The following is a 21,882-nucleotide window of genomic DNA, read 5'->3' on the forward strand; positions in this document are numbered from 1 at the left end:
GTTGACAAGGGCAGCTCTAGCAGGACATGGATGGTGCACATTTAAAGTCACTGAGCTCTTCAGTTATGGCCATTCAACTGCCAATGTTTGTCTTTGGAGGTTGCATAGCTGTGTGCTCTATTTTATACACCTCTCAGCAACGGGTGTGGGTGAAATACCCGATACCCACTAATTTCAAGGTGTGTCCACATACTTTTGTTCATGTAGTGTACATCCCACATTTAGAGATCTGATGTTATATGGTTTGCAAACTTACGGTTTGAAAAATGGTCACCATTTAGACAGATTGTTCTGAATTCCAATGTAAACAGACTGACGGTCTAGACAACTGAAAGATGTACAGAAACATTTTCCTTGCTTCGGTTGGTGGTAAACCTATTAGAATATGCAGTAGATATGCAGCTTATCCCTAGATAATTAATGGGTTTGCTTGAATCTTGCAAATTCTTGCCGTAATAAAGAAAGGCCTACACACATTAAAAACCTTCGCAAAAAAAATAATAATTCAGCCAGTGATTCTCCCTAGGGATCCTAAATGCTGAGCAGACACTGAGTTAAACTTCAGTGCTCCATAGTTGGATTGCTTCCTTGACTTGACAGTTGAACAAAGCTCTCCCAGGATCAGCTCCCAAACTGTATCCATTTGTCGCCCGCAGAATGTCTCTGGAATGCCAACTACAGTTAAAGTTTACACAAAGACAGATGGCAGGTAAAGCCTGAACGTTTCACTCCAATAATGTGCTCTTGACTTTTCTGTGAGACTATGGGAATATAAAAACATGTTCCATTCAAATGTGGACCAAATCTCACTTATCTTTGACTTTCTGAAGTGTATGTTTGCACTTGAACATCTGTGGCATTGGATTGTGTTCTGAGAATTTGTTCAATAAACAATTAAACATACATTTTGGATGACAAAGAATGCAAAGCGGTTTCACGGCGGTATTTGCTAAAGAATGCTTCGATGCAATTAGGACTGCAAGCCTCCCTGACTTGCTCCTGTCTCCATCTTTGTGTAGCAACCAGATTACATGACACAGGATTCATGAATACAATGTTCTCCTTCCATAGAGGTCATGTGTATGTGAATTCAGGTGAAGACAGCAAGTGACGTGTTTTGAGCTGAGATCTATGTAATTGACATGGCCAGTGAACTATACATCCAATATGTCCATTTGAAGGGCAAGGAACATTATTCCCACTAGGCACACACTGGTTGAGTCAACATTGTTTTAACGTAATTTGTTATTGGATTTGAAAAAAGTAATCAATCAGTACTGTTTTCATTTAATTGTTAGCATTGAAATTTGGGTAAAACTTCAACTGAAATACATTGACATAACCTGACTAACAGGTTGTTATACCAATATAATTTCAATATAATCATCAGAACTATGTATACGTTGAAATTGGGTTAAATTCCACATAAAAACATTAATATTTTTAATCTTATATTCAATATATATCGGGTGGTTGAAATTATGTTAAATTTTATATTTGATGAAACATGTTTTATTTGAACTTGTTTCAATGTTGATAGTGTTTGAATCAACGTCATCGTTTCAACGTCATGCCATCAAGCTAAAAAAAGAGGTATATTGAAATAAAATGTGAAGCCACAGTCCAATGATTCCTGCCTGAATAGTGACTCCTACTGGTATATGAAGGGTAGTGCACTTCAGTGAGAACAAGTCAACCATCCAGTTTCCTACCTCCATGTACCTTGCTTAGGTTTGGAAACAAGCTGCATTTCAGTTGAGCTTGTAGCTAGGTATCCTGTCATTAATCTATGGTTGATTGGATCTTTGGAAGTTTGAAGTAGTTACCATTAGCTCTACAAATAGGATGCCAAATGCATGATATTAATAATACATTTTCACCTTAATATGCTAAAATTCTAATAGCTAGCCTAATTTCAGTTTATGTGGCAAAAAAGGCAAATACTGTAGAGAATTATTGGACCATGTAAATTGCTTTTAAATATATTTTCAATAACCAAAAATCTTGTATTTTCAGCTCCATGAGCTTTCTTGTCTTACAGTTAAAAACAACTACAACTCCATTCAGAATATTAAGTAGCAGCCTACCTGTTGACTCTTGGTTGTTGGAACCTACCTAGCCTAGGCAGCCGACAGTAGTGAGCCTTAGATCTGCACTATCGTCTAGGCTTGATGTGCATTCCTGGTAGTACACTCATGTCCCCGTGTACCGGCTCGTTCATAAAGCATCCTCCATTTAGGCTGCAAAGGCATACTTTTCCTCCTTAACTATCTTTAAAGGCAAAAAAGGCGGGGGGGGGGGGGTTATCTAGAGCACACCACTATCGGCTGCCTAGGCTATAGCCTGTCTTCCGCCTTTAACTTTTAACTTCTATTGATTAGACATCTCCTAACTTCTGCCGTACACAGAGGCTCTATGACTGTAGCCTATTGCCACTTTGATGACATGATTGGCCAATAACAAGCTCCATGCGCCATGTGCCACTTGTGAAAAGAGCAGGGAAACTCTGTCAGGGTGGAATAGTCTATTATTATGAACCAATCTGTGGTTGACTAATGACAAGTGAAGCATGGGGGGTCCTCAAGCAGAGGACTTACATATATTTTTTAAATAATTACTAGTATTTAATTACTGGTGATTTGAGGCCTTGATGATTTAAGTCCGCTAGTGTATAGGATATTCGTAGGCCTATTTTTTGGTAAGTGGTGTCACCAAGTCCCGTGGCCTAAAGGCCAACTAATTTATTTAAGAGATGATACCCGAGAAGCCCGTGTTTGGAGGATATATTGGCATGGGTGATGTTAGGCCCGAGAGTTGAGGTTCGACAAACCGTGTCAATATATCCTCTAAACACCGGCTTCAAGGACATTATCACTTTTATACAATGGGTTACCAACATATTCAAATAATGATTGACATATTTTCATTAAAGACGTTATTTTGATTAATTTATTTACACTATTTCATCCTTCCAGAAGACATAGTCCCAACACAATGATTGATGATTGTGTTGATGATTGAGGGAGGACCATTTTTTTTATGAGCATGGCCTTATTTATATTACAGCATATTGGATGACTGTCATTCAAATTCCATTCAGCCAGTTCAATGTAACATCGATAGGTTTAGGCTACTACATGATACTCACATTTTCCCTATACCCATCATGAGGTTACAGCCTAGCCTGTGAATGAAAGTTTACAACATAGGTGCATACAAGTTGAGAGCATCTAGCTAATCTAGGGTGTAATCATTAGTCCAACAGTTGCAAACGAGAGTTTCTATTAGACAAATTCAGGTATTTTTTTATCCCCGTTTTGTTTGATTCCGTTTAAGAAACGTTTTTCACCAGAATCATCGGAATGAATACACCCCTGGTCACACGTAAACACCACGTTGTATTCCTTCTCTCCTCTATTCACTCTCCTCCTCTCACCATTTCCTTTCCTTTGTGGACTTCAATGCACAACACATCAGCTGTGTGTGAACAGGCGAAAAAAAACGTTCCTTGCCAAACCATGTCATAACCGCGACACACCGCTGTTTACTTCTGAAGATAACTTTAGTGCCGCCCTAAAAACCTGATTCAAATAGGTATGTAATGACACATTATATAAACTCTTTATAGTGTTTTATTTACATTTTAGAGGTGATAAGTTGGACGGATCGGGTGAAAAAGCAGTTTGCCCACACCGTTTATCTCCCCATTTCCCTCCCCATTTCCCTATCACGCAGTAGGTTTCACTTTCACAACATTTTTAAAAAGACCCGACTTAGCTCACTGCCTTCTTCAATCAGGCAGCATGAAGGTCTCGTCATTGATTTTGCTGGAACGGGGAGAAATGTAGCTTTACAATGGTATTCATATTACACTTTTTGGGCGCTAAAATAAGGTCAATTGTACATTACAGCGCAATGTACAAAAGTGCGTTAGCTAACTATAAATGTGTTAGTAAACCTGCTACAATCATGCAGTAACGTTACAGTGTTTAGTCAGTAAGAAGTTACACCGGTGGGCCGCGGTGGCAATGAATTAATAAAACCAAAAACTTACCTTGACTTGGAAGTGTTCCAGTGTTGTGTTGGATAGTCATAACCAGCTAGCTAACATAGCATCCCTCTGTTTGACCCGGGTGTTTGAATAGGCTAAACTAGCTAACCGCATTTCCTAGCTAAGTGAAACTGAAAGTGAAAAAAATTATAATCTATCTCTCTCTTGCTTCTCCTTCATTTTTAAAGAAATTAATTTGTTAAAAACTGTTCAACTATTGTCTTTCTCTCTCTTTGAGTCAATTACTCACCACATTTTATCCACTGCTGTGCTAGCTAGCTGTAACATGTGCTTTCAGTACTAGATTCATACTCTGATCCTTTGATTGGGTGGACAACATGTCAGTTCATGCTGCAAGAGCTCTGATAGGTTGGGGGACGTCCTCCAGTAGTTGTCATAATTACTGTGTAAGTGTGTGGAAGGGGGCGAGAACCAAGAGCCTCCTAGGTTTTGTATTGATTTCAATGTACCAAGAGGAGGACGGTAGCTAGCTGTCCTCCGGCTACACCATGGTACTACCCTACAGAGTGATGTTGAGGCTACTGTACACCTTCATTGCAAAACAGTGTGTTTCAATCAATTATTTGGTGAAATGTCAATATATTTATTATAGTTTAATCTAAAAAGGATAACTTCAAATGTTACATTTTAGTTCTTTTTATGAAGTTCCCTGAGGAGGATGGTCCTCCCGTTCCTCATCTGAGGAGCCTCCACTGATGGAAACCGACTTCATGAAGCTCCCGACGAACAGATCCTGTGCTGACGTTGCTTCCAGAGGCAGTTTGGAACTCGGTACTGAGTCGTGCAATCGAGGACAGACGAGTTTTCTGCGCTTTAGCTCTCAGCAGTCCCATTCCGTGAGCTTGTGTGTCCTACCACTTCGCGTCTGAGCTGTTGTCGCTCCTGGGCTCGTCCTATGACGGTGCCATGTTGAAAGTCACTGAGCTCTCCAGTTAAAACATTCTACTGCCTATTTTTGTCTATGGAGATTGCATGGCGGTGTGCTCGATTTTATATACCTGTCAGCAACGGATGTGGTTGAAATAGCCAAATGCACTAATTTGAAGGGGACTCCACATACTTTGTATGTCTAGTGTATGTGACCTCATGCACTGGTTATGTGGCTGTGGGAGCATATTCCAATACTTTCACCGCTAAATACTGGGTAGCTCTTGTCATTGTACATTGATTCTGCTGCCATTTGATAGTGTTTTTCTATTTGGCCTATGATTTGTCTACTTTGCGAGTTGTACTGTTTTGCCAAAACCGACAATCTAGCTAGCATTATTGTTCACCATTTGATTGTTATTGAGCAACATAGGACAACAATTTGTGATACAATAACATTTTATTGAGACTTGTTGTCTTATTACATTCAGTATGTATCCCTATGTACCAAATACACATTCAACAGCTTCAGAATGTTGTGTAAGACAGTACCCGTCTGTTTGCTTTACAATGTGCATTAAACAGCAATGATCTCAAGTGCTGTAAATAAACACACAATAAAGACGTAACTGTATTAGCCTTGGCTATTATATCAGCTCAGACAAGGGCTTGGTCTCCTGGCAAGTCCCCTCAGCACCCGAGGCAGCTACTGAAGAAGACGTTGCAGTCAGTCAGGCCCAGCTCCATGGAACAAACCATTTCCTCTGTCTATTTCAATCTGCCGTGACTGGGAGATGACGACATGCTCTAGCCCCTGAACACTGGAATCTGTGTGAACCAACACTCTGCACCTCTTTCCTCCTCTCCTCTCCCCAGAGCTTCCAAGCAGCGCCTCTCACACCCCCTCTCCTCTCTGCAACATGTGAAGCAATACGCTACTGGGTCGGGCTACACCCGGCTATATTTATCCAGCACAATTTAGTCACGTCTTGTCAGCTGCAAGAGCAGAACCAAGCTACCCCAGTAGGCCCCTTGATTTTCTCCCGTAGGATCCAGCCTCTGACGAGAACAGGCAGGCTACAAATTACCCAGAAACACTTCAGGGTTTTATCAGGCCTGAAGAAGATTTCAGAAGGACAGAAGTTGGCATTGATATGTCTCTGTGTCGCCCTCCTTGCATATTGCCGTCTGCCTGCCAAAGCCATGTTGCGATAGTCAAATGGCAGGAGATATTCAAACTGCATATTCAGGTCAACTGAAGACTGAGAGTCATTTCATACATCAACAAACAATCATGTTATATTTTCTGTGTAAGGTTGCTGGAAAGAAATGCTCTCTAGATAGAACATAGAAGGATATTAGAGGAACATTCATGTCGGGTTTCCATTGGTTTTGAGATAGTTAAAAGGGAGAGTTCTCAAACGCTACCACAACATTTCTAACAAGCACCATTGAGAGGACTCAAAATGTGTTGGTTGTGTTAGTGTAATATACAGTATCCCATGATTTAACCATAGTGGCCTCATGATTGTATGACTCACACTCAGACACTCTGTGGACCTGAGAGAACTCCCACAGACCAGCAGCACTAGACGGGTGTCTCCTACATTCGACTCAAGTGTGCCATTTTGGAAGTAGCCGATGACTCACTAAAACATGTGAGCGATCAACAAGGCTGTCTATGTTTATATTATTAACAGAAGGAAAGTTTCAGGGAGGGTTTAAATTACAAAGCCTCACAAGTATGTCTTCAAAGATATACTGTATGTTGACATATTTTCATAACAGATATTCAGTCATTTTAAGGAATGTACTTTCCCTTGTATTCCCTTGTATGATCATTACATCAGCTATGGCCAAATCTACATTAAAGCTTGGCTCCAAGCCGGTATATTGTTACAAAGGTTCTCATGGGTTCTGAAGTAAAATAACGAAAACGTTTTCTTGGTATAACAGTTAATTGCTCTCTTACAAGTCCTTTTTATCTCCATTACTATCTCAACCTAATCGAAAGAAAAAAAAATACAATCAAATAGTAGGCATACTTGAAATCAGGAACTATTGAGATGGCAATGGGACATTTTCTAAGCCTCTCACAGAAGTAGTTTTGTCTATATTAGGATGGGGAAGAAACAGGGATATTTTGATCAAGGTATTGACATGTTGCTAAGCATCAGACCAGGCTCTTTTATCACACTTCCCCCATTGAATCATCCCAACACTGGAGACTATTTTTATCCATGCATAGTCAATTTACCTCTACCTACATGTACATATTACCTCAATTAACTCGAGTAACCGGTGCCCCCGCACATTGAATCTGTACCGGAACCCCCTGTATGTCACGACTTCCGCCGAAGTTGGTGCCTCTCCTTGTTCGGCGGTCGACGTCCCCGGCTTTCTAGCCTTCACCGTTTTAATTATTTCCCGTTTTAATTATTATTATTACTCATCTCTGTGTCCTGCGCCTGACTCCGCCTTACCCACATCACCTAGACTCTGACACTGTATATAGCCTCGCTATTGGTATTTTATTGTTGCTCCTAAATTATTTGTTATTTTTCTATTTTCTTATTTTATTGATTTTTATATATATATATATATATATATATATACACCAGTCTAGGCTATTTTTTACTTCAGTTTATTTTAGTAAATACTTTCTTAATACGTTTTTTTCTTCTTAAAACGGCATTGTTGGTTAAGGGCTTGTAAATAAGCATTTCCCTGTTGTATTCGGCGCATGTGACAAATACAATTTGATTTGATTATTTATATGAACATTTTATTTTCTCAGTGTGAACTCTCGGTCCCATCCCTTGTCAGTGAGTCAGCACACGATGGAGTAGTGGATGAATAGTTTATTTATTACCAAGCTGATAGGACACAGTATAGATGAATGTTCAGTCATCAAAGGCATATTAACAGCACTCCAACAACACTTCTCCATAGATCTGCTGTATAATATACTAAGAAAAAGACAATCTGAATTAACTTGAGTAAAAGGTCTTAGTGATCGTATAGTAGATACTTAAAAGATACTTAAAAAAGATACTTAAAAAAAAAAATATCCTATTTCTAATAATACAAATAAATAAATAGTTTAAAAACGTAATCTCATGTCTACAACATTACAATAAACTACTATCATCAAAATATGTCAAATGTACCTGAAAAGTGACTTGATGTCACATTAGTGGCGAAGAAATAGAATGCACCACATATTTCTGAGCTAACAACCACGCTAACAAGCTAGCTGGTGCTCATGAGTTTATAAAAACAATTATACTTTGTACAATCGTCAACAATAAATTACCTGCAATGATGGGACACAGTATAGATGAATGTTCAGTTATAAAATAGACATTATCAGCACTCTTAAAAAAGGGCAACCTTAGCTAGCATAAAACCCACATGGAAACGATATTCTTAGATTCAGAAATAGACATGTAAAGAGTGGCTTATTTGAAGCCACATTTACAATGGTAATTGCTGATAACATAAATTGCTTATGCATGATACAAAACGTACATTTTATGACAACTTAATGACAGTTTTTATCCCAGGACACTCTCAACTCAACTACAACAATGGCGAAGGTGCATAAAGATGTCGGAATTCAGATATTGCGTCATTGTTTCAGCCCTATCCACAGAGTTTTGAAACTACAGCGTACGTCATGGTTCAATGCACAATCCAATTTTTCAGTTTTTCAAATTGCTGGTGTCTTGGAGTAAAAATATAGATAATGTATAATGTGTTAATGACGATACAACAAAAAAGTAACGGTGTTAAGGGTGTGTACTGGAGGCGAAGTTAGGTGCAGAAGAGCAGAGTGTAGTGAACAGGCGCACGTTTTATTCCGGTCCAACGAAAGCACAAAAGTACATAAATGTGCCCAAACACAGAACAATAGACAAAAAGTATGGCGCGTAACAATACCCACATAACATAAATACAATTTCACACAAAGACATGGCGGGAAACAGAGGACTAAATACATGCAGTGTGATTAGGGAATGAAAACCAGGTGTGTATGGAACAAGACAAAACAAATGGAAATAAGAAAAATGGAGCAGTGATGGCTAAAAAGCCGGTGACATCGATCGCCGAATGCCGCCCGAACAAGGAGAGGAGCCGACTTCGGGGGAAGTCGTGACAAACGGAGAGGAACGTACAATATGGCAAACAAGGCATTTATGGTAAGTGCATGGGGGGTGCCATATTTATCCACATCCGCTATTCTCCATAGATCTGCTGTGGATTACCCAGAATTCCATACCGTTACCACTGAGTGCATTAGACAATGTAAGAACACTCATCTGCCAGGGGGTGTTGTATTACCCATTTTATGCAGGAATTGAACAATTATTTACACTGTTACATTAGCTTAGGGAAGCAGATTTGTGCTGCCTATTGGTCAAATCAGATACTGTTTTTATCAGAAAAGGAATGTTTTAAAATGAGAACTGAAGACAATGGTTAGCTCCCTGATCTCATACCTAATCTTCAGCTCGATGGGCTAACACAGACTTCTTCAAAACCAGATATGATAAGGTCTTCTCCAGTACTTCATTGGTCTCCAAAGGGGAAATGTAATGCCTTGACCTTAGCTGATCGGGCTAACACAGTCTATTCAAACCCAGTTGGTCACGCTGGTCTGATCAGGAAATCCACGGCAGTAAATTCCCCAACAGTTCTTATCAACAATAAATATGCTGGGCGGTGCTGTTTCACTTTGTGTTACACTTGTTTTTCCTACTACCTTGAGGGAGAAAATGTAATGGTTTCACTTTTTGGGGACAGAAGTTTGAGAAACAGATGCCTCACAAGTCCCCAACTGGCAGCTTCATTAAATAGTAACAGCAAAACACCAGTCTCAACGTCAACAGTGAAGAGGCGACTCCGGAATGCTGGCCTTCTAGGCAAAGTTGCATAGAACAAGCCATATCTCAGGCGGGAATAAGTACAAGCAGAGATGGCAAGCCCTATCATATCATAAGTTTTATTAGGGTTATAAAGTTACACTTATTCTGCCTGGTGGGGGAAGAGCGGGAGAAGGCATAGGGAATGTCCAAATTAAGAAATGTGGATTCTCACAACGGATTTTGCCCCCGGCCACAGGCAGAAAGGTCATTAATAACACAGAACTCACTCGAATAGTGAAACCTGCTGTCTTATGCTGCCAGGATAAAAAGCAGACCCGAGAGAGGAGGGAGCTTTTACTTCATTAGAACACTGTCAACATTGATTTTCTTTCCCATGCTCTGCAATGTTATGGCGTCCTCTCATTTCCATATGGTTTCAAACGGTGGCGTAGGCAGAAATCTGTTGATGGCAGAGCCAGCAAAAATGTATATGGTCCAAAATTTGGGAACTTAAATCAACATTAAATTATCATAAAAGTATAGCTTACCCTATGCTTTAATGTATACTATACACCACACATGTGATGGCCTACGTAAATCCATGACTCTTGCATTTAACATGCGACGCTCATAGAACTACATATAATAAACCATAGGCCTATAGTTAATAGACTAGAACAACTTTTTTTTAAGTTAAGTTATGTCCCCCCATCTTTGACTTTTCCTAAATAAGTCTATATAGCACACTATTGTGTTAGACTCTTAATATCACAAACAGAATGTGTTATAAGCAGTTTTAAGAGGACATGTTCTTTTTTCCCCCTGCCAGGCCTGTGCAGCTAATGATGACCCATCAAAACCCTGCGATCTTATTGTTTTTATTTGTGTTCGTGATGTTGGTGGTAAGTGCACTTGATTCAGCAGCCCTAGCGCCTGGTAGGCAGTGTTCCCATTTTTGAACCATTACATGTGTCTGAAGGTAGAACTCCCCCTACCCGACAGGCCCAGAGAGCAAATCAAGTGCACCTACAGGCCTATCGCTGGCCAATCAGATAGCTCAGATCACGTGTCTGCAGTTTCCTCGAGCCATAGGCTGCGGTCCAACCACTTAAAAGACACACTCTATCCCCTCAGCCCTCAAATTAAGTGGACACTTCTGATGACGTATCATGACGCCTGACGAGTATACACTTGCAGGGCAAGGGGCAAGGGGCGAGGGAGGAAGGAATTATTTTTAAATGGACCACCCTTGGCTGGAAATTCGTCACTCGTTCATCCAGAGATGATTGTGTTTTCAGCCACCGGTATCTTGTGGGCCCCATATGTGCTACGGTCAATTATGAGTGCATGTCTACTTATATTAAATATATAATTATTAATATACGCCTACTGTATGATATCTAGCACAGTAATTACCTAACTAACGTCCGCCTGCCTAGCTGGAACTTCTGAAGAAGGAAAAATATTTATTTCTACAATTTCCAAAAGATAACCAAACAAAAACATATTTACTTTTTACGAGACGTGTTTGTGCCGTAATGTGCATTAGTAGCACAACCTATTTGCATTCATTTTTACTTACACTTGTATGTTGACTTCTCCAATGATGTTGTTTTCAAGTTTTCGCAGACTTTTCTTAGCGGATGTATAATCGTCGCAAATTGAATTATGGGGAGTTTCAGGCAATTCTAGCATAGCCAATGTGCAGTGATAATATATTGGGCATAATAGCCTACTACAAACCTCATCGCTACAGAACTGTTTTGAATAGGTTAATGTTGCATAGGTTTACTGCTTGCAATTTGACTCAGAAAGTGATCTTTAGCAAATTCTCCTACAGTTACAAGCAGGTAAGACGTTTTGATGTCTATATAGTTTCAGAAAGAGACGATTCTGCAGTTGCCAAGTCACCTATCCTTACTAAACTCCTGAGCGCCCCACGTGCACTTGCAACACTCAAAGCATAGTAATATATTTAAACAGACAATATGCCATTCTGTTCTTTTGAAACATTTTTTTTCTTCATAAATTCATTCCTTAAGAACTGCCCTTAACTAATTAATAATTTCTGATCTTTGTGATGGTGTCTATTTAATGGATTCTAACACTTGAATTGTGTTTTTTTGTGTTTTTTATTTTGCACATTTACATAATTATAATACTAGTTACATAAACAAATGAAAATTCTATTGTGTTCTTTGAAATACATTATATTTTGTATAGCGTTACCGAACACCCTCATAAACACAACCAAATGATTATTCTTCCGATAGTATATATGAAATGTATTTATTAGACTGTTGACTTTCGAAAGACACGTCATTGGCCCGAAGGCATCCAACGAGGCCAGGCTTTTCTAGTGTTAATCACTAGCATGTCGGCCAATCGAATTAGATCAGGTTTGCGTGAGACACCATCACAGCAAACATTTTTGCCAAACACTATGCTAATGCTCCTCATAATAGGCTGTAGCCTACATAGACCAGTGTAACGGCTGATTTCCTCCTCTTCGTCTGAAGAGGAGGTGTAGGGATCGGACCAAAACGCAGCGTGTTGTGAAGACATGATGAATTTATTAAGACAAGACGAACACGTAACACACTTAAGAAATTACAAAACAAAAAACGACGTAGACCGACCTGAAGATAAGAACTTACATAAACATGAAGAACGCACAAACAGGTACAGACTAGAACAAACGAAACAGTCCCGTGTGGTACATACACAAACACGGAAGACAATCACCCACAAACAAACGGTGTGAACAGCCTACCTTAACATGGTTCTCAATCAGAGGAAACGTCAAACACCTGCCCCTAATTGAGAACCATATCAGGCAACACATTGAACCCAACATAGAAACACATAACATAGACTACCCACCCAGCTCACGCCCTGACCATACTAAACACATACAAAAACAACGGAAAACAGGTCAGGAACGTGACAACCAGAACAGTGGTCCACAACCTTTTCTGAGTCAAGATCACTTTATGAGTCATAATGCAAGTAGAATGCTATTCTCTGTGGGCACGGGGGATCAAGTGTGCCTATATCAGTTAAATTATCAAATAGCCTAACTAAAGTGCATTGGCGGAGAAGCCCAGGACAAAGTTCTATCTCCAATTAAATTAAATCCCCCATGCATTTGCCTACTTTCATAATAATGTAGAATCCCTTATATTTCTAAATTCGAGTCTCAAGCTAGGCTATATGATAACACTGGTAAAGGGTCAGTTGTTGTATCCTATTACTTGCCAGGCACAACAGAGCATACATTTAAATAACTAGATTTTTCATTTCATGTCATGTCTCAGCGGAGGGAGGGATCGAGCGTGTGTCGAATTGGAGAAGCGTGTTTCATGATTTCCAAGAATGTTTAATAAAAATGGTTTGTAGTGCTTATCATTGTCTCTGGAAGACATTCATGGCAAAATCACTGATATCAAATAACTTGGCAGATGCTCCAACATCACATTTACTTGTTTTTGCGAGCCAAGTTGGCTAGAGAGTCTTAGCTAGCCAACACAGTGATAGCTGCTGTTTACTACACATGGTATCAGCGCAAAGTGACACGTGCCAGAGCCCACATATTATTTGGAAATGAATCAATTTAACCTGTATTTAACTAGGCAAGTCAGTTAAAAACAAATTCTTATTTACAATGACGGCCTACCCCGGCTAAACCCGGACGACGCTGGGCCAATTGTGCGCCGCCCTATGGGACTCCCAATCACGGCCGGATGTGATACAGCCTAGATTCAAACCAGGGACTGTAGTGACACCTCTTGCACTGATATGCAGTGCCTTAGACCGCTGTGCCACTCAGGAGCTGATTTCTTTTATACAATTTGTTTTTATAGTTTTTCCCCTGGTAAATAAAGAATAATTCATATTCATTGCATAGGCCTAACTGAAATTGATTTTATGTAAAGCACCAGATTTTATGTAAGATGTCCTTTAGTGTCCTGAAAGGCATCTGTCAAATATCATGTATTATTATTGTATTATTATTATTGTTATTGTCAATATCCCTTTCGTATATCCCTTTCATTTTCCCACCCCCTCCCTACTACTTGCTATGAATTCTATCTGATGGTGTATGTATGTCTAGACCAGTGGACTTGGACTGAAATAGGTGCCAGTGCTCATTTCGAATACCGGTACCGTTTATATTTAGTTGCAGGAACTCCTCAATACTTTTGAACTAGTATTCTATAGGAGGTGCAGGAACTCAAGCAGAAGAAAAGGTGCCGGTACTCAGTTCCGTTGAGGTCCTGCCTAAGTCAAGTAAAGACAAATAACGTCCCGTTTGGAACACTAACGAGTAAAGCATTTTTTTTTGCTCTATTTGGTGGGCCTGGATCCCCTACACCTGTGCCTGCACCCACCCAGACCCAGCCGTGCCTACATCCCTGGTATCAAGCAAAAAGTTGTAATAAAATTATGTGTCTTTTGGGGCTGATTCCGATTGTAGTAGTAGCAGTACTAGTCTTAGCCAGTGGAGGGCACTTATCCAATGCAAATAACAATGCTCAGTGCACATACCGTTCATTAAACAATGTCATGACGTTTGGGTATACAGCATACAGCAGATATAGCGAAGATCAAGAACTAATGTAAGAGGTTGATCTCCCCATGGGTCCTTGTCAAAACAAGTGAATTACACTGAACAAAATTATAAATGCAACTTGTAAAGTGTTGGTCCCATGTTTCATGAGCTCATATAAAAGAAATGTTCCATACACAAAAAGCATGTTTCTCAAAATGTTGTGCACAAATTTGATTTACATTCCTGTTAGTGAGCATTTTTCCTTTGCCAAGGTAATCCATCCACCTGACAGGTGGCATATCAAGAAGCTGACTAAACAGCATGATCATTACACAGGTGCACCTTGTGCTGGGGACAATAAATGTTTACTCTAAAATGTGCACTTTTTCACATGACACAATACCACAGATGTCTCAAGTTTTGAGGAAGCGTGCAATTGGCATGCTGATGCAGGAATGGCCACCCGAGCTGTTGCCAGAAAATGTTATGTTAATTGCTCCAACATAAGTCACCTCCAATGCCTTTTTAAAAAACTTGGCAGCACGTTCATCCGGCCCCACAACTACAGACCACGTGTAACCACTCCAGCCCAGGACCTCCACATCCGACTTCTTCACCTTCGGGATTGTCGGAGACCAGCCACCAGGACAGCTGATGAAACTGTGGGTTTGCACAACCGAAGAATTTCTGCACAAACTGTCAGAAACCGTCTCAGGGAAGCTCATCTGTGTGCTCGTCGTCCTAACCAGGGTCTCGACCTGACTGCAGTTTAGCGTCGTAACTGACTTCAGTGGGAAAATGCTTACCTTCGATGGTCACTGGCACGCTGGAAAAGTGTGCTCTTCACGGATGAATCCTGCTTTCAACTGTACCGGGCAGATGGTGTTGTGTGAGTGAGTGGTATGCTGATGTCAACGTTGTGAACAGAATGCCTCGTGGTAGCGGTGGGGTTATGATGTGGGTAGGCATAAGCTACGGATAACGTACACAATTGCATTTTATCTCTGGCAATTTGAATGCACAGCGATACCGTGACGAGATCCTGAGGCCCATTGTTCGTGCCATTCCCCCACCACCATCACCTCATGTTTCAGCATAATAATGCAAGGCCCCATGTCGCAAGGATCAGTACACAATTCCTGAAAGCTGAAAATGTCCCAGTTCATCCATGGCCTGCATACTCACCAGACACCTCACCCATTGAGTATGTTTGGGTTGCTGTGTACGACAGCATGTTCCTGTTCCCGCCAATATCCAGCAAATTCCCACAGCCATTGAAGAGAAGTGGGACAACATTCCACGGGCCACAATCAACAGCCTGATCAACTCGATGCGAAGGAGATGTGTCGCGCTGCATGAGGCAAGTGGTACTGACTTGCCTCATGCAGTGGTACTGGTACTGACATCAGATACTGACCGGTTTTCTGATCCACTGCCCTAAATTTTTTAAGGTATCTGTTGCCAACAGATGCATATCTGTACACCGAGTCATGTGAAATCCATAGATTAGGGCCTAATTTATTTATTTAAATTGACTGATTTCCTTATTTGAACTGTAACTCCGTAAAATATTTTTAATTGTTGAATGATGCATCTATACATTTGTTCGTAGGGAATAGGTTGCCATTTGTGTTTCAACCTTTGTGATTAAGTGGACTGCGAAACCACGCCTCTAACATGGATGTCTGTACGTGGATGTCTGTACTACATAATTACATGTACAGTGTCTTGCGAAAGTATTCACCCCCCTTGGCATTTTTCATATCTTCTTGCCTTACCACCTGGAATTAAAATTGATTTGTTGGAGGTTTGTATCATTTGATTTACACAACATGCCTACCACTTTGAAGATGCAAAATAAGACAAAAAACCCTGAAAACTTGAGCGTGCATAACTATTCTCCCCACAAAGTCAATACTTTGTTAAAGCCACCTTTTCAGGAATTACAGCTGCATGTCTCTTGGGGTATGTCTCTATAAGCTTGGCACATCTAGCCACTGGGATTTTTGCCCCTTCTTCAAGGCAAAACTGCTCCAGCTCCTTCAAGTTGGATGGGTTCCGCTGGTGTACAGCAATGTTTAAGTCGTACCACAGATTCTCAATTGGATTGAGGTCTGGGCTTTGACTAGGCCATTCCAAGAGGTTTAAATGTTTCCCCTTAAACCACTTGAGTGTTGCTTTAGCAGTATGCTTAGGGTCATTGTCCTGCTGGAAGGTGAATCTCCGTCCCAGTCTCAAATCTCTGGAAGACTGAAACAGGTTTCTCTCAAGGATTTCCCTGTATTTTGCGCCATCCATCATTCCTTCAATTTTGACCAGTTTCCCAGTCCCTGCCGATGAAAAACATCAGCACAGCATGATGCTGCCACCACCATGCTTCACTGTGGGGATGGTATTCTCGGGGTGATGCGGGGTGTTGGGTTTGCGTTAGACATAGCGTTTTCCTTGATGGCCAAAAAGCTAAATTTTAGTCTCATCTGACCAGAGTACCTTCTTACATATATTTTGGGAGTCTCCCACATGTTTGCTTATTTTATCTTTAAGCAATGGCTTTTTTTCTGGCCACTCTTCCGTAAAGCCCACCTCTGTGGAGTGCACGGCTTAAAGTGGTCCTATGGACAGATACTCTCATTCTCCGCTGTGGAGCTTTGCAGCTCTTTCGGGGTTATCTTTGGACTCTTTGTTGCCTCTCTGATTAATGCTCTCCTTGCCTGGTCCGTGAGTTTTGGTGGGTGGCCCTCTCTTGGCAGGTTTGTTGTGGTGCCAAATTCTTTCAATTATGGATTTAATGGTGCTAATTCGGATTTTCAAAGTTTCTGATATTTGTTTTATAACTCAACACAGATCTGTACTTCTCCACAACTTTGTCTCTGACCTGTTTGGAGAGCTCCTTGGTCTTCATGGTGCTGCTTGCTTGGTGGTGCCCCTAGCTAGTGGTGTTGCAGACTCTGGTGCTTTTCAGAAGAGGTGTATATATACTGAGATCATGTGACAGATCATGTGACACTTAGATTGCAGACAGGAGGACTTCATTTAACTAATTATGTGACTTCTGAAGGTAATTGGTTGCACCAGATCTTATTTAGGGGCTTCATAGCAAAGGGGCTGAATACATATGCACGCACCACTTTTCAGTTTTTTATTTCTTTGAATTATTTATATTTTTAGTAGTTTCTTAAATTTCATTTCACCAATTTGGACTATTTTGTGTGTGTCCGTTACATGAAATCCAAATAAAAATCAATTTAAATTACAGGTTGTAATACACCAAAATAGGAAAAACACCAAGTGGGATGATTACTTTTGCAAGGCACTGTACATTGTTGCCACCCTGTTCTATGATGATGTCCAAAGGGCCGAAAATAAGTCCTGTGTGACTTGCGCCGTATTTATCCACTGTCGGATTTGCAAGCCCAGTATGCTGGATCTACATAATGTGCATTTACAATGTATCATAACATTTTAGTTAGTAAACTGTTTAAAGTGGGGGGTGAATTCAGGGTTGCTGGCTGCATTAGTCAGAGAGCTCCAGCCACCAACGGACTAATCTTGTCAATTCCCTTAAACAAGTATTGGATTCAATAATTTAATGTGCAGACACTTGTAGTCAGTGCAGTTCACCCTTCTGGCAACTCACACAGGACACATGGGCTCCTTGTATAGAAGCTCCAAGAAGCCCAGTGTCAAAATCCATATTTGTTTAGCTCTGTTACCATAGCCACATAATACACAGAGGAGGAGAATGAGATGTAGTAGTTTTGACTAGAAAGGATAGAGCTTTTGTCAGATTAGACTTTTTGTAGCAGGTTAGGATAATTAACGTAGCAGTTAAGGAGAATTAGGTTTATGAACCCGAGTCATTTAGTAACACCTCCACAGGCCAGAGCAATCATTAGAGTGACTTTTCTATAGCATTCTGCTGTCGTACAATGACGTACAACTTTGTCCAGTTCCAGCTGGGAGCAATGTGGCACCCTGTGACACAGGGACAAGACGCAAACACAGAGGAGGTGAGGTCAGAGATGCACATTCCAGGTAGTTTGTGAGGTGTTCCTGACAGTTTGTGGTTGGAAGGGTGAGGGTGACAGGGAGGGGTGTGTGGGGGGGGGGAGAGAAAGGCGCAGACTCTGGAACATCTGTTTAGCATTAGCGCTATCGGGTCAGCAGTTTAACACTACAGACTGTGGTGCCAATTGATATCACCTGATAACATTGCATTACAGTGCTACAGATGACATTTACATTTACATTTAAGTCATTTAGCAGACGCTCTTATCCAGAGCGACTTACAAATTGGTGCATTCACCTTATGACATCCAGTGGAACAGCCACTTTACAACAGTGCATCTAAATCTTTTAAGGGGGGGGTCAGAAGGATTACTTTATCCTATCCTAGGTATTCCTTAAAGAGGTGGGGTTTCAGGTGACATTCACTACACAGGATTTGAAGGTTAAAATGATTCCCTAAACTAGACTTAACAAGCAGTTTTCCACTCAGACCAAGTGGCATTCCCAACCCCAGACTGGGGCTCATCACTGTTTTCCCAGTGGTGATTTGAAAGATCTAAGAGCCTGGGACAAACAATAAACTAAACATCTGTTCAATGGGGCCGGGGATACTCCTGCCAAATTGCCATGTGTACAGATTTCTGTAGGATCCAGTGAGCTTTCGAAAGGCATCGTTTCATTCCCTCACCAGATTCAGGGCGAACACCAGATGTGCCTTCCCCCAACCTGTGCACACATGCACACGCATGCACGGACGAGATCGCGCAAACACACACTTCTGAAACTCCTCGTGGCCGGGAACTGCATTGTGACAACTGAGGTGCTGCTGCTCCTGATTCAATCAAACTCAGAACTGTGGGGCCAAGGGAGGAGAAGGGAGAGAGAGTGGAGAAGGGAGGGAGAGAGGAAGCCAGCTCTTTCTTGACCCTCCACCCCCTAAAGCTCACTTCCCTGGATGGGTGAAATCAAACCTCGCCTACCCTGGCCCTGGGCTGCTTCTGAAAGAGCTTTTCAGAGCTCGAGGAGAGGACTTCAAACTCACTTCCCTTTAAAGTCAGCTATCTAAGCACTGACTGTACCCTCTACCAACACACTGCTCCCACAAAACTGTTTCTGAGCAAACATTACACATAAACTTCAACATCTGCTGTCTGAGACCTATAGCACTGCACAACACCTACAGCAGATCTCTCCAGGTGTATGTCATTTCATGTAAAACAGCAGTAAAATGTGGTTGAAAGAAACCTGACTGATCGATATCTAATGGTGTGGGATGAAGTTACCCCAAGCCCGGGTCCGAAGTCCGTTTTTCTTTTTTACCTCCCAAAAGTGAGGAGGGTGAAGGATCGATTAGCTGAACCTAAGTCAGCCATTAGAGGCAACTTCAACTCGGAAACACAAGTGATTATGATTGATATGTATAGGAGGGAAGCCCCTGAAAGTGAGAGTTGACTTGAATGACCCCCATAGTTACAGCTGTGACTTTCTGACATAACAGGGGGGTCGGCAGCTGGGAGACTAATAGCTTGACGAACTCATTTGGCTTGTTGCACTTACCTCCATGGCTGGGGCTGGGCAGACAGAGCAGGGGCAAGAAGGCACTCAGCAGGACCAAACGCAGGGCTCTCATATTGCCGGTGTAGTCCTCTGCAACTCACTCTCCATTCAAAGGGAACTGTCTTCCAGTTAATTTTGGGAGCTGAGTTGCTTCTGCATCTCTACTCTATGGAAGGGGCTGGGCCCCCGAGGTAAACGCCCTCCTTCCTGCAACCCCCCAAAAAGCCACAAGAGCCCTGCCTACGCCTCCCTTCAGCCCTTTGCCTAGCACACTCCCAGAGAGAGAGAGCCACGCCGCCCCTGGTGGAAAAAAGTACACAACTCTCCCTCGCCCCTTTCTCCCCCTTCTCTCACTCTCTCTCTCTCGCTCCCTCTCTCTCAAATTACTGAGTCTGGCCACTCAAAGTTGAAGGGCTCTTTATGTCTTCTCCCCGTAATTGGAATGGCCTTTAGAGACTGCAGGCTGGTGCTGCAGGGATAAACCTTTTGCTTTTAATTAAAGATGAAAATCAAGGTTGTTTCACTCTCTGTTGCTTTTGTCTCTTAAGTCTGGAGGCAGTGTCTCTGTTACTACTTGGTAGTAATAATGGTATTCACATGCAAATCCTACACTTGAATTCAATGGAATAACTTCTGAAAAGAGTACACAGTAAATCAAGGAGAGTGAAAATCAGTGTTAACATTTTAGGTTTAAATTGACTTTACTGGCGTTATCTTAACTCTACTGGAGTTATCTTAACATAGTGATACAGTCTCTGGATTTGGTGCTGTAAACTGAGTACTTTTAGCTCTACCAGAGACATGGAGTTACATCTATGGAATATCTACATATTTGGGAGGGGCCTAATTGTCATATTTCCCAGCATGCTCTGTTGTAGGTAGATTTTTTAAAGAGTTTGTTTCAATATCTATGATTTCGCATTGATTGTTTTTATCTTATGCTTCACAAATATATGTAAAACATTTTTAAAACGAATCCAATCTGTAAGTGGTTGGATTTATTGCATCCATTACTGAGATGGTTGTTCCAGTTTACATGAGGTACTGTAGGTAGGCTCCAGCTGTGCTATATACCCCTACGTTGGCAGGCAGTCTGATTGTAATGTGATGTACAATCGGTGAAGTTCCTACTGCTAGTTGGTTTCCAACAGAGATTGGATTACACTCCATAGGAGATGTTTTTACTGTGAATAGAAATTAAAGGAATGGGTCAATGGGTCTTATTCATGAACGGTATTTTAAGTGACTTTAGTGACACGACTTACGAGACTAATCTTTTTGACTCGGCTCCCTTGATAATTTCACGGAAGCTTGTGCTGCATCAATAATGTCTTTATGAATCATAGCACGCCACATGGTCCCAAGACACAGAGGCTCGTTCCCCTGGGCGTGGTAATTTGCCTGGAGGGATGCCACTCACAGATATGAGTGGGTTCTCTCAGCATGGGAGGGCACAGAGCCACAGCTATTCATTCAAATGAGGTTCACCTCAGTCAGGACAACTTCAAACCACTTCACATGATGTGTGGTGAGTCAATTGTGTGGCGGTTTATAAAACAGATTCACAACAAACAGTTTGTCTATGTCTCATACCCAGACATATTTCTGTAAACTCAATAAAAAACAGCAGTTATTGAATTCAATTATTCAATTTGCCATTTGGTTTCTTATATAACTTTAACCTCTGTACGCTGGATGTTCATCACTCACCACATGTTCATCACTCACCACATTATGTTCATCACTCACCACATTACATCATCAGATGCTAAAAAAATATATGTCTCCGCAAAAACAAATCAATACTAGCTTACTAACTAGCTAAGTTTTTCCCTTGGTTGACCTGCGTTTACAATGCATCCAATTTCAGTTTGTGTGGTTCTTGGCTTAACTTCCTGTAACTTTTTAGCAAGTACTGTAAGGGGTGCGTAACTGGTGGCAGAGAAGTCAGACGCAGG

At 41.2% G+C, this 21,882-nt stretch overlaps 1 protein-coding gene across 1 annotated transcript in view; it reads right to left on the minus strand.

Annotated features, from left to right (window-relative positions):
- Window positions 1-20,047, minus strand: part of cspg4 (chondroitin sulfate proteoglycan 4) — a 100,104-nt gene extending 80,057 nt beyond the window's left edge. The window contains exon 1 of the mRNA XM_055934910.1: window positions 19,925-20,047. Coding sequence (XP_055790885.1) covers window positions 19,925-19,997 — 73 coding nt within the window. The 5' untranslated portion in view covers window positions 19,998-20,047. The remainder of the gene's footprint in view (window positions 1-19,924) is intronic.
- Window positions 20,048-21,882: the final 1,835 nt, after the last annotated feature.

The sequence above is a fragment of the Salvelinus fontinalis genome, chromosome 9 (genome assembly GCF_029448725.1).
Source record: "Salvelinus fontinalis isolate EN_2023a chromosome 9, ASM2944872v1, whole genome shotgun sequence".
Lineage (NCBI taxonomy): Eukaryota > Metazoa > Chordata > Actinopteri > Salmoniformes > Salmonidae > Salvelinus > Salvelinus fontinalis.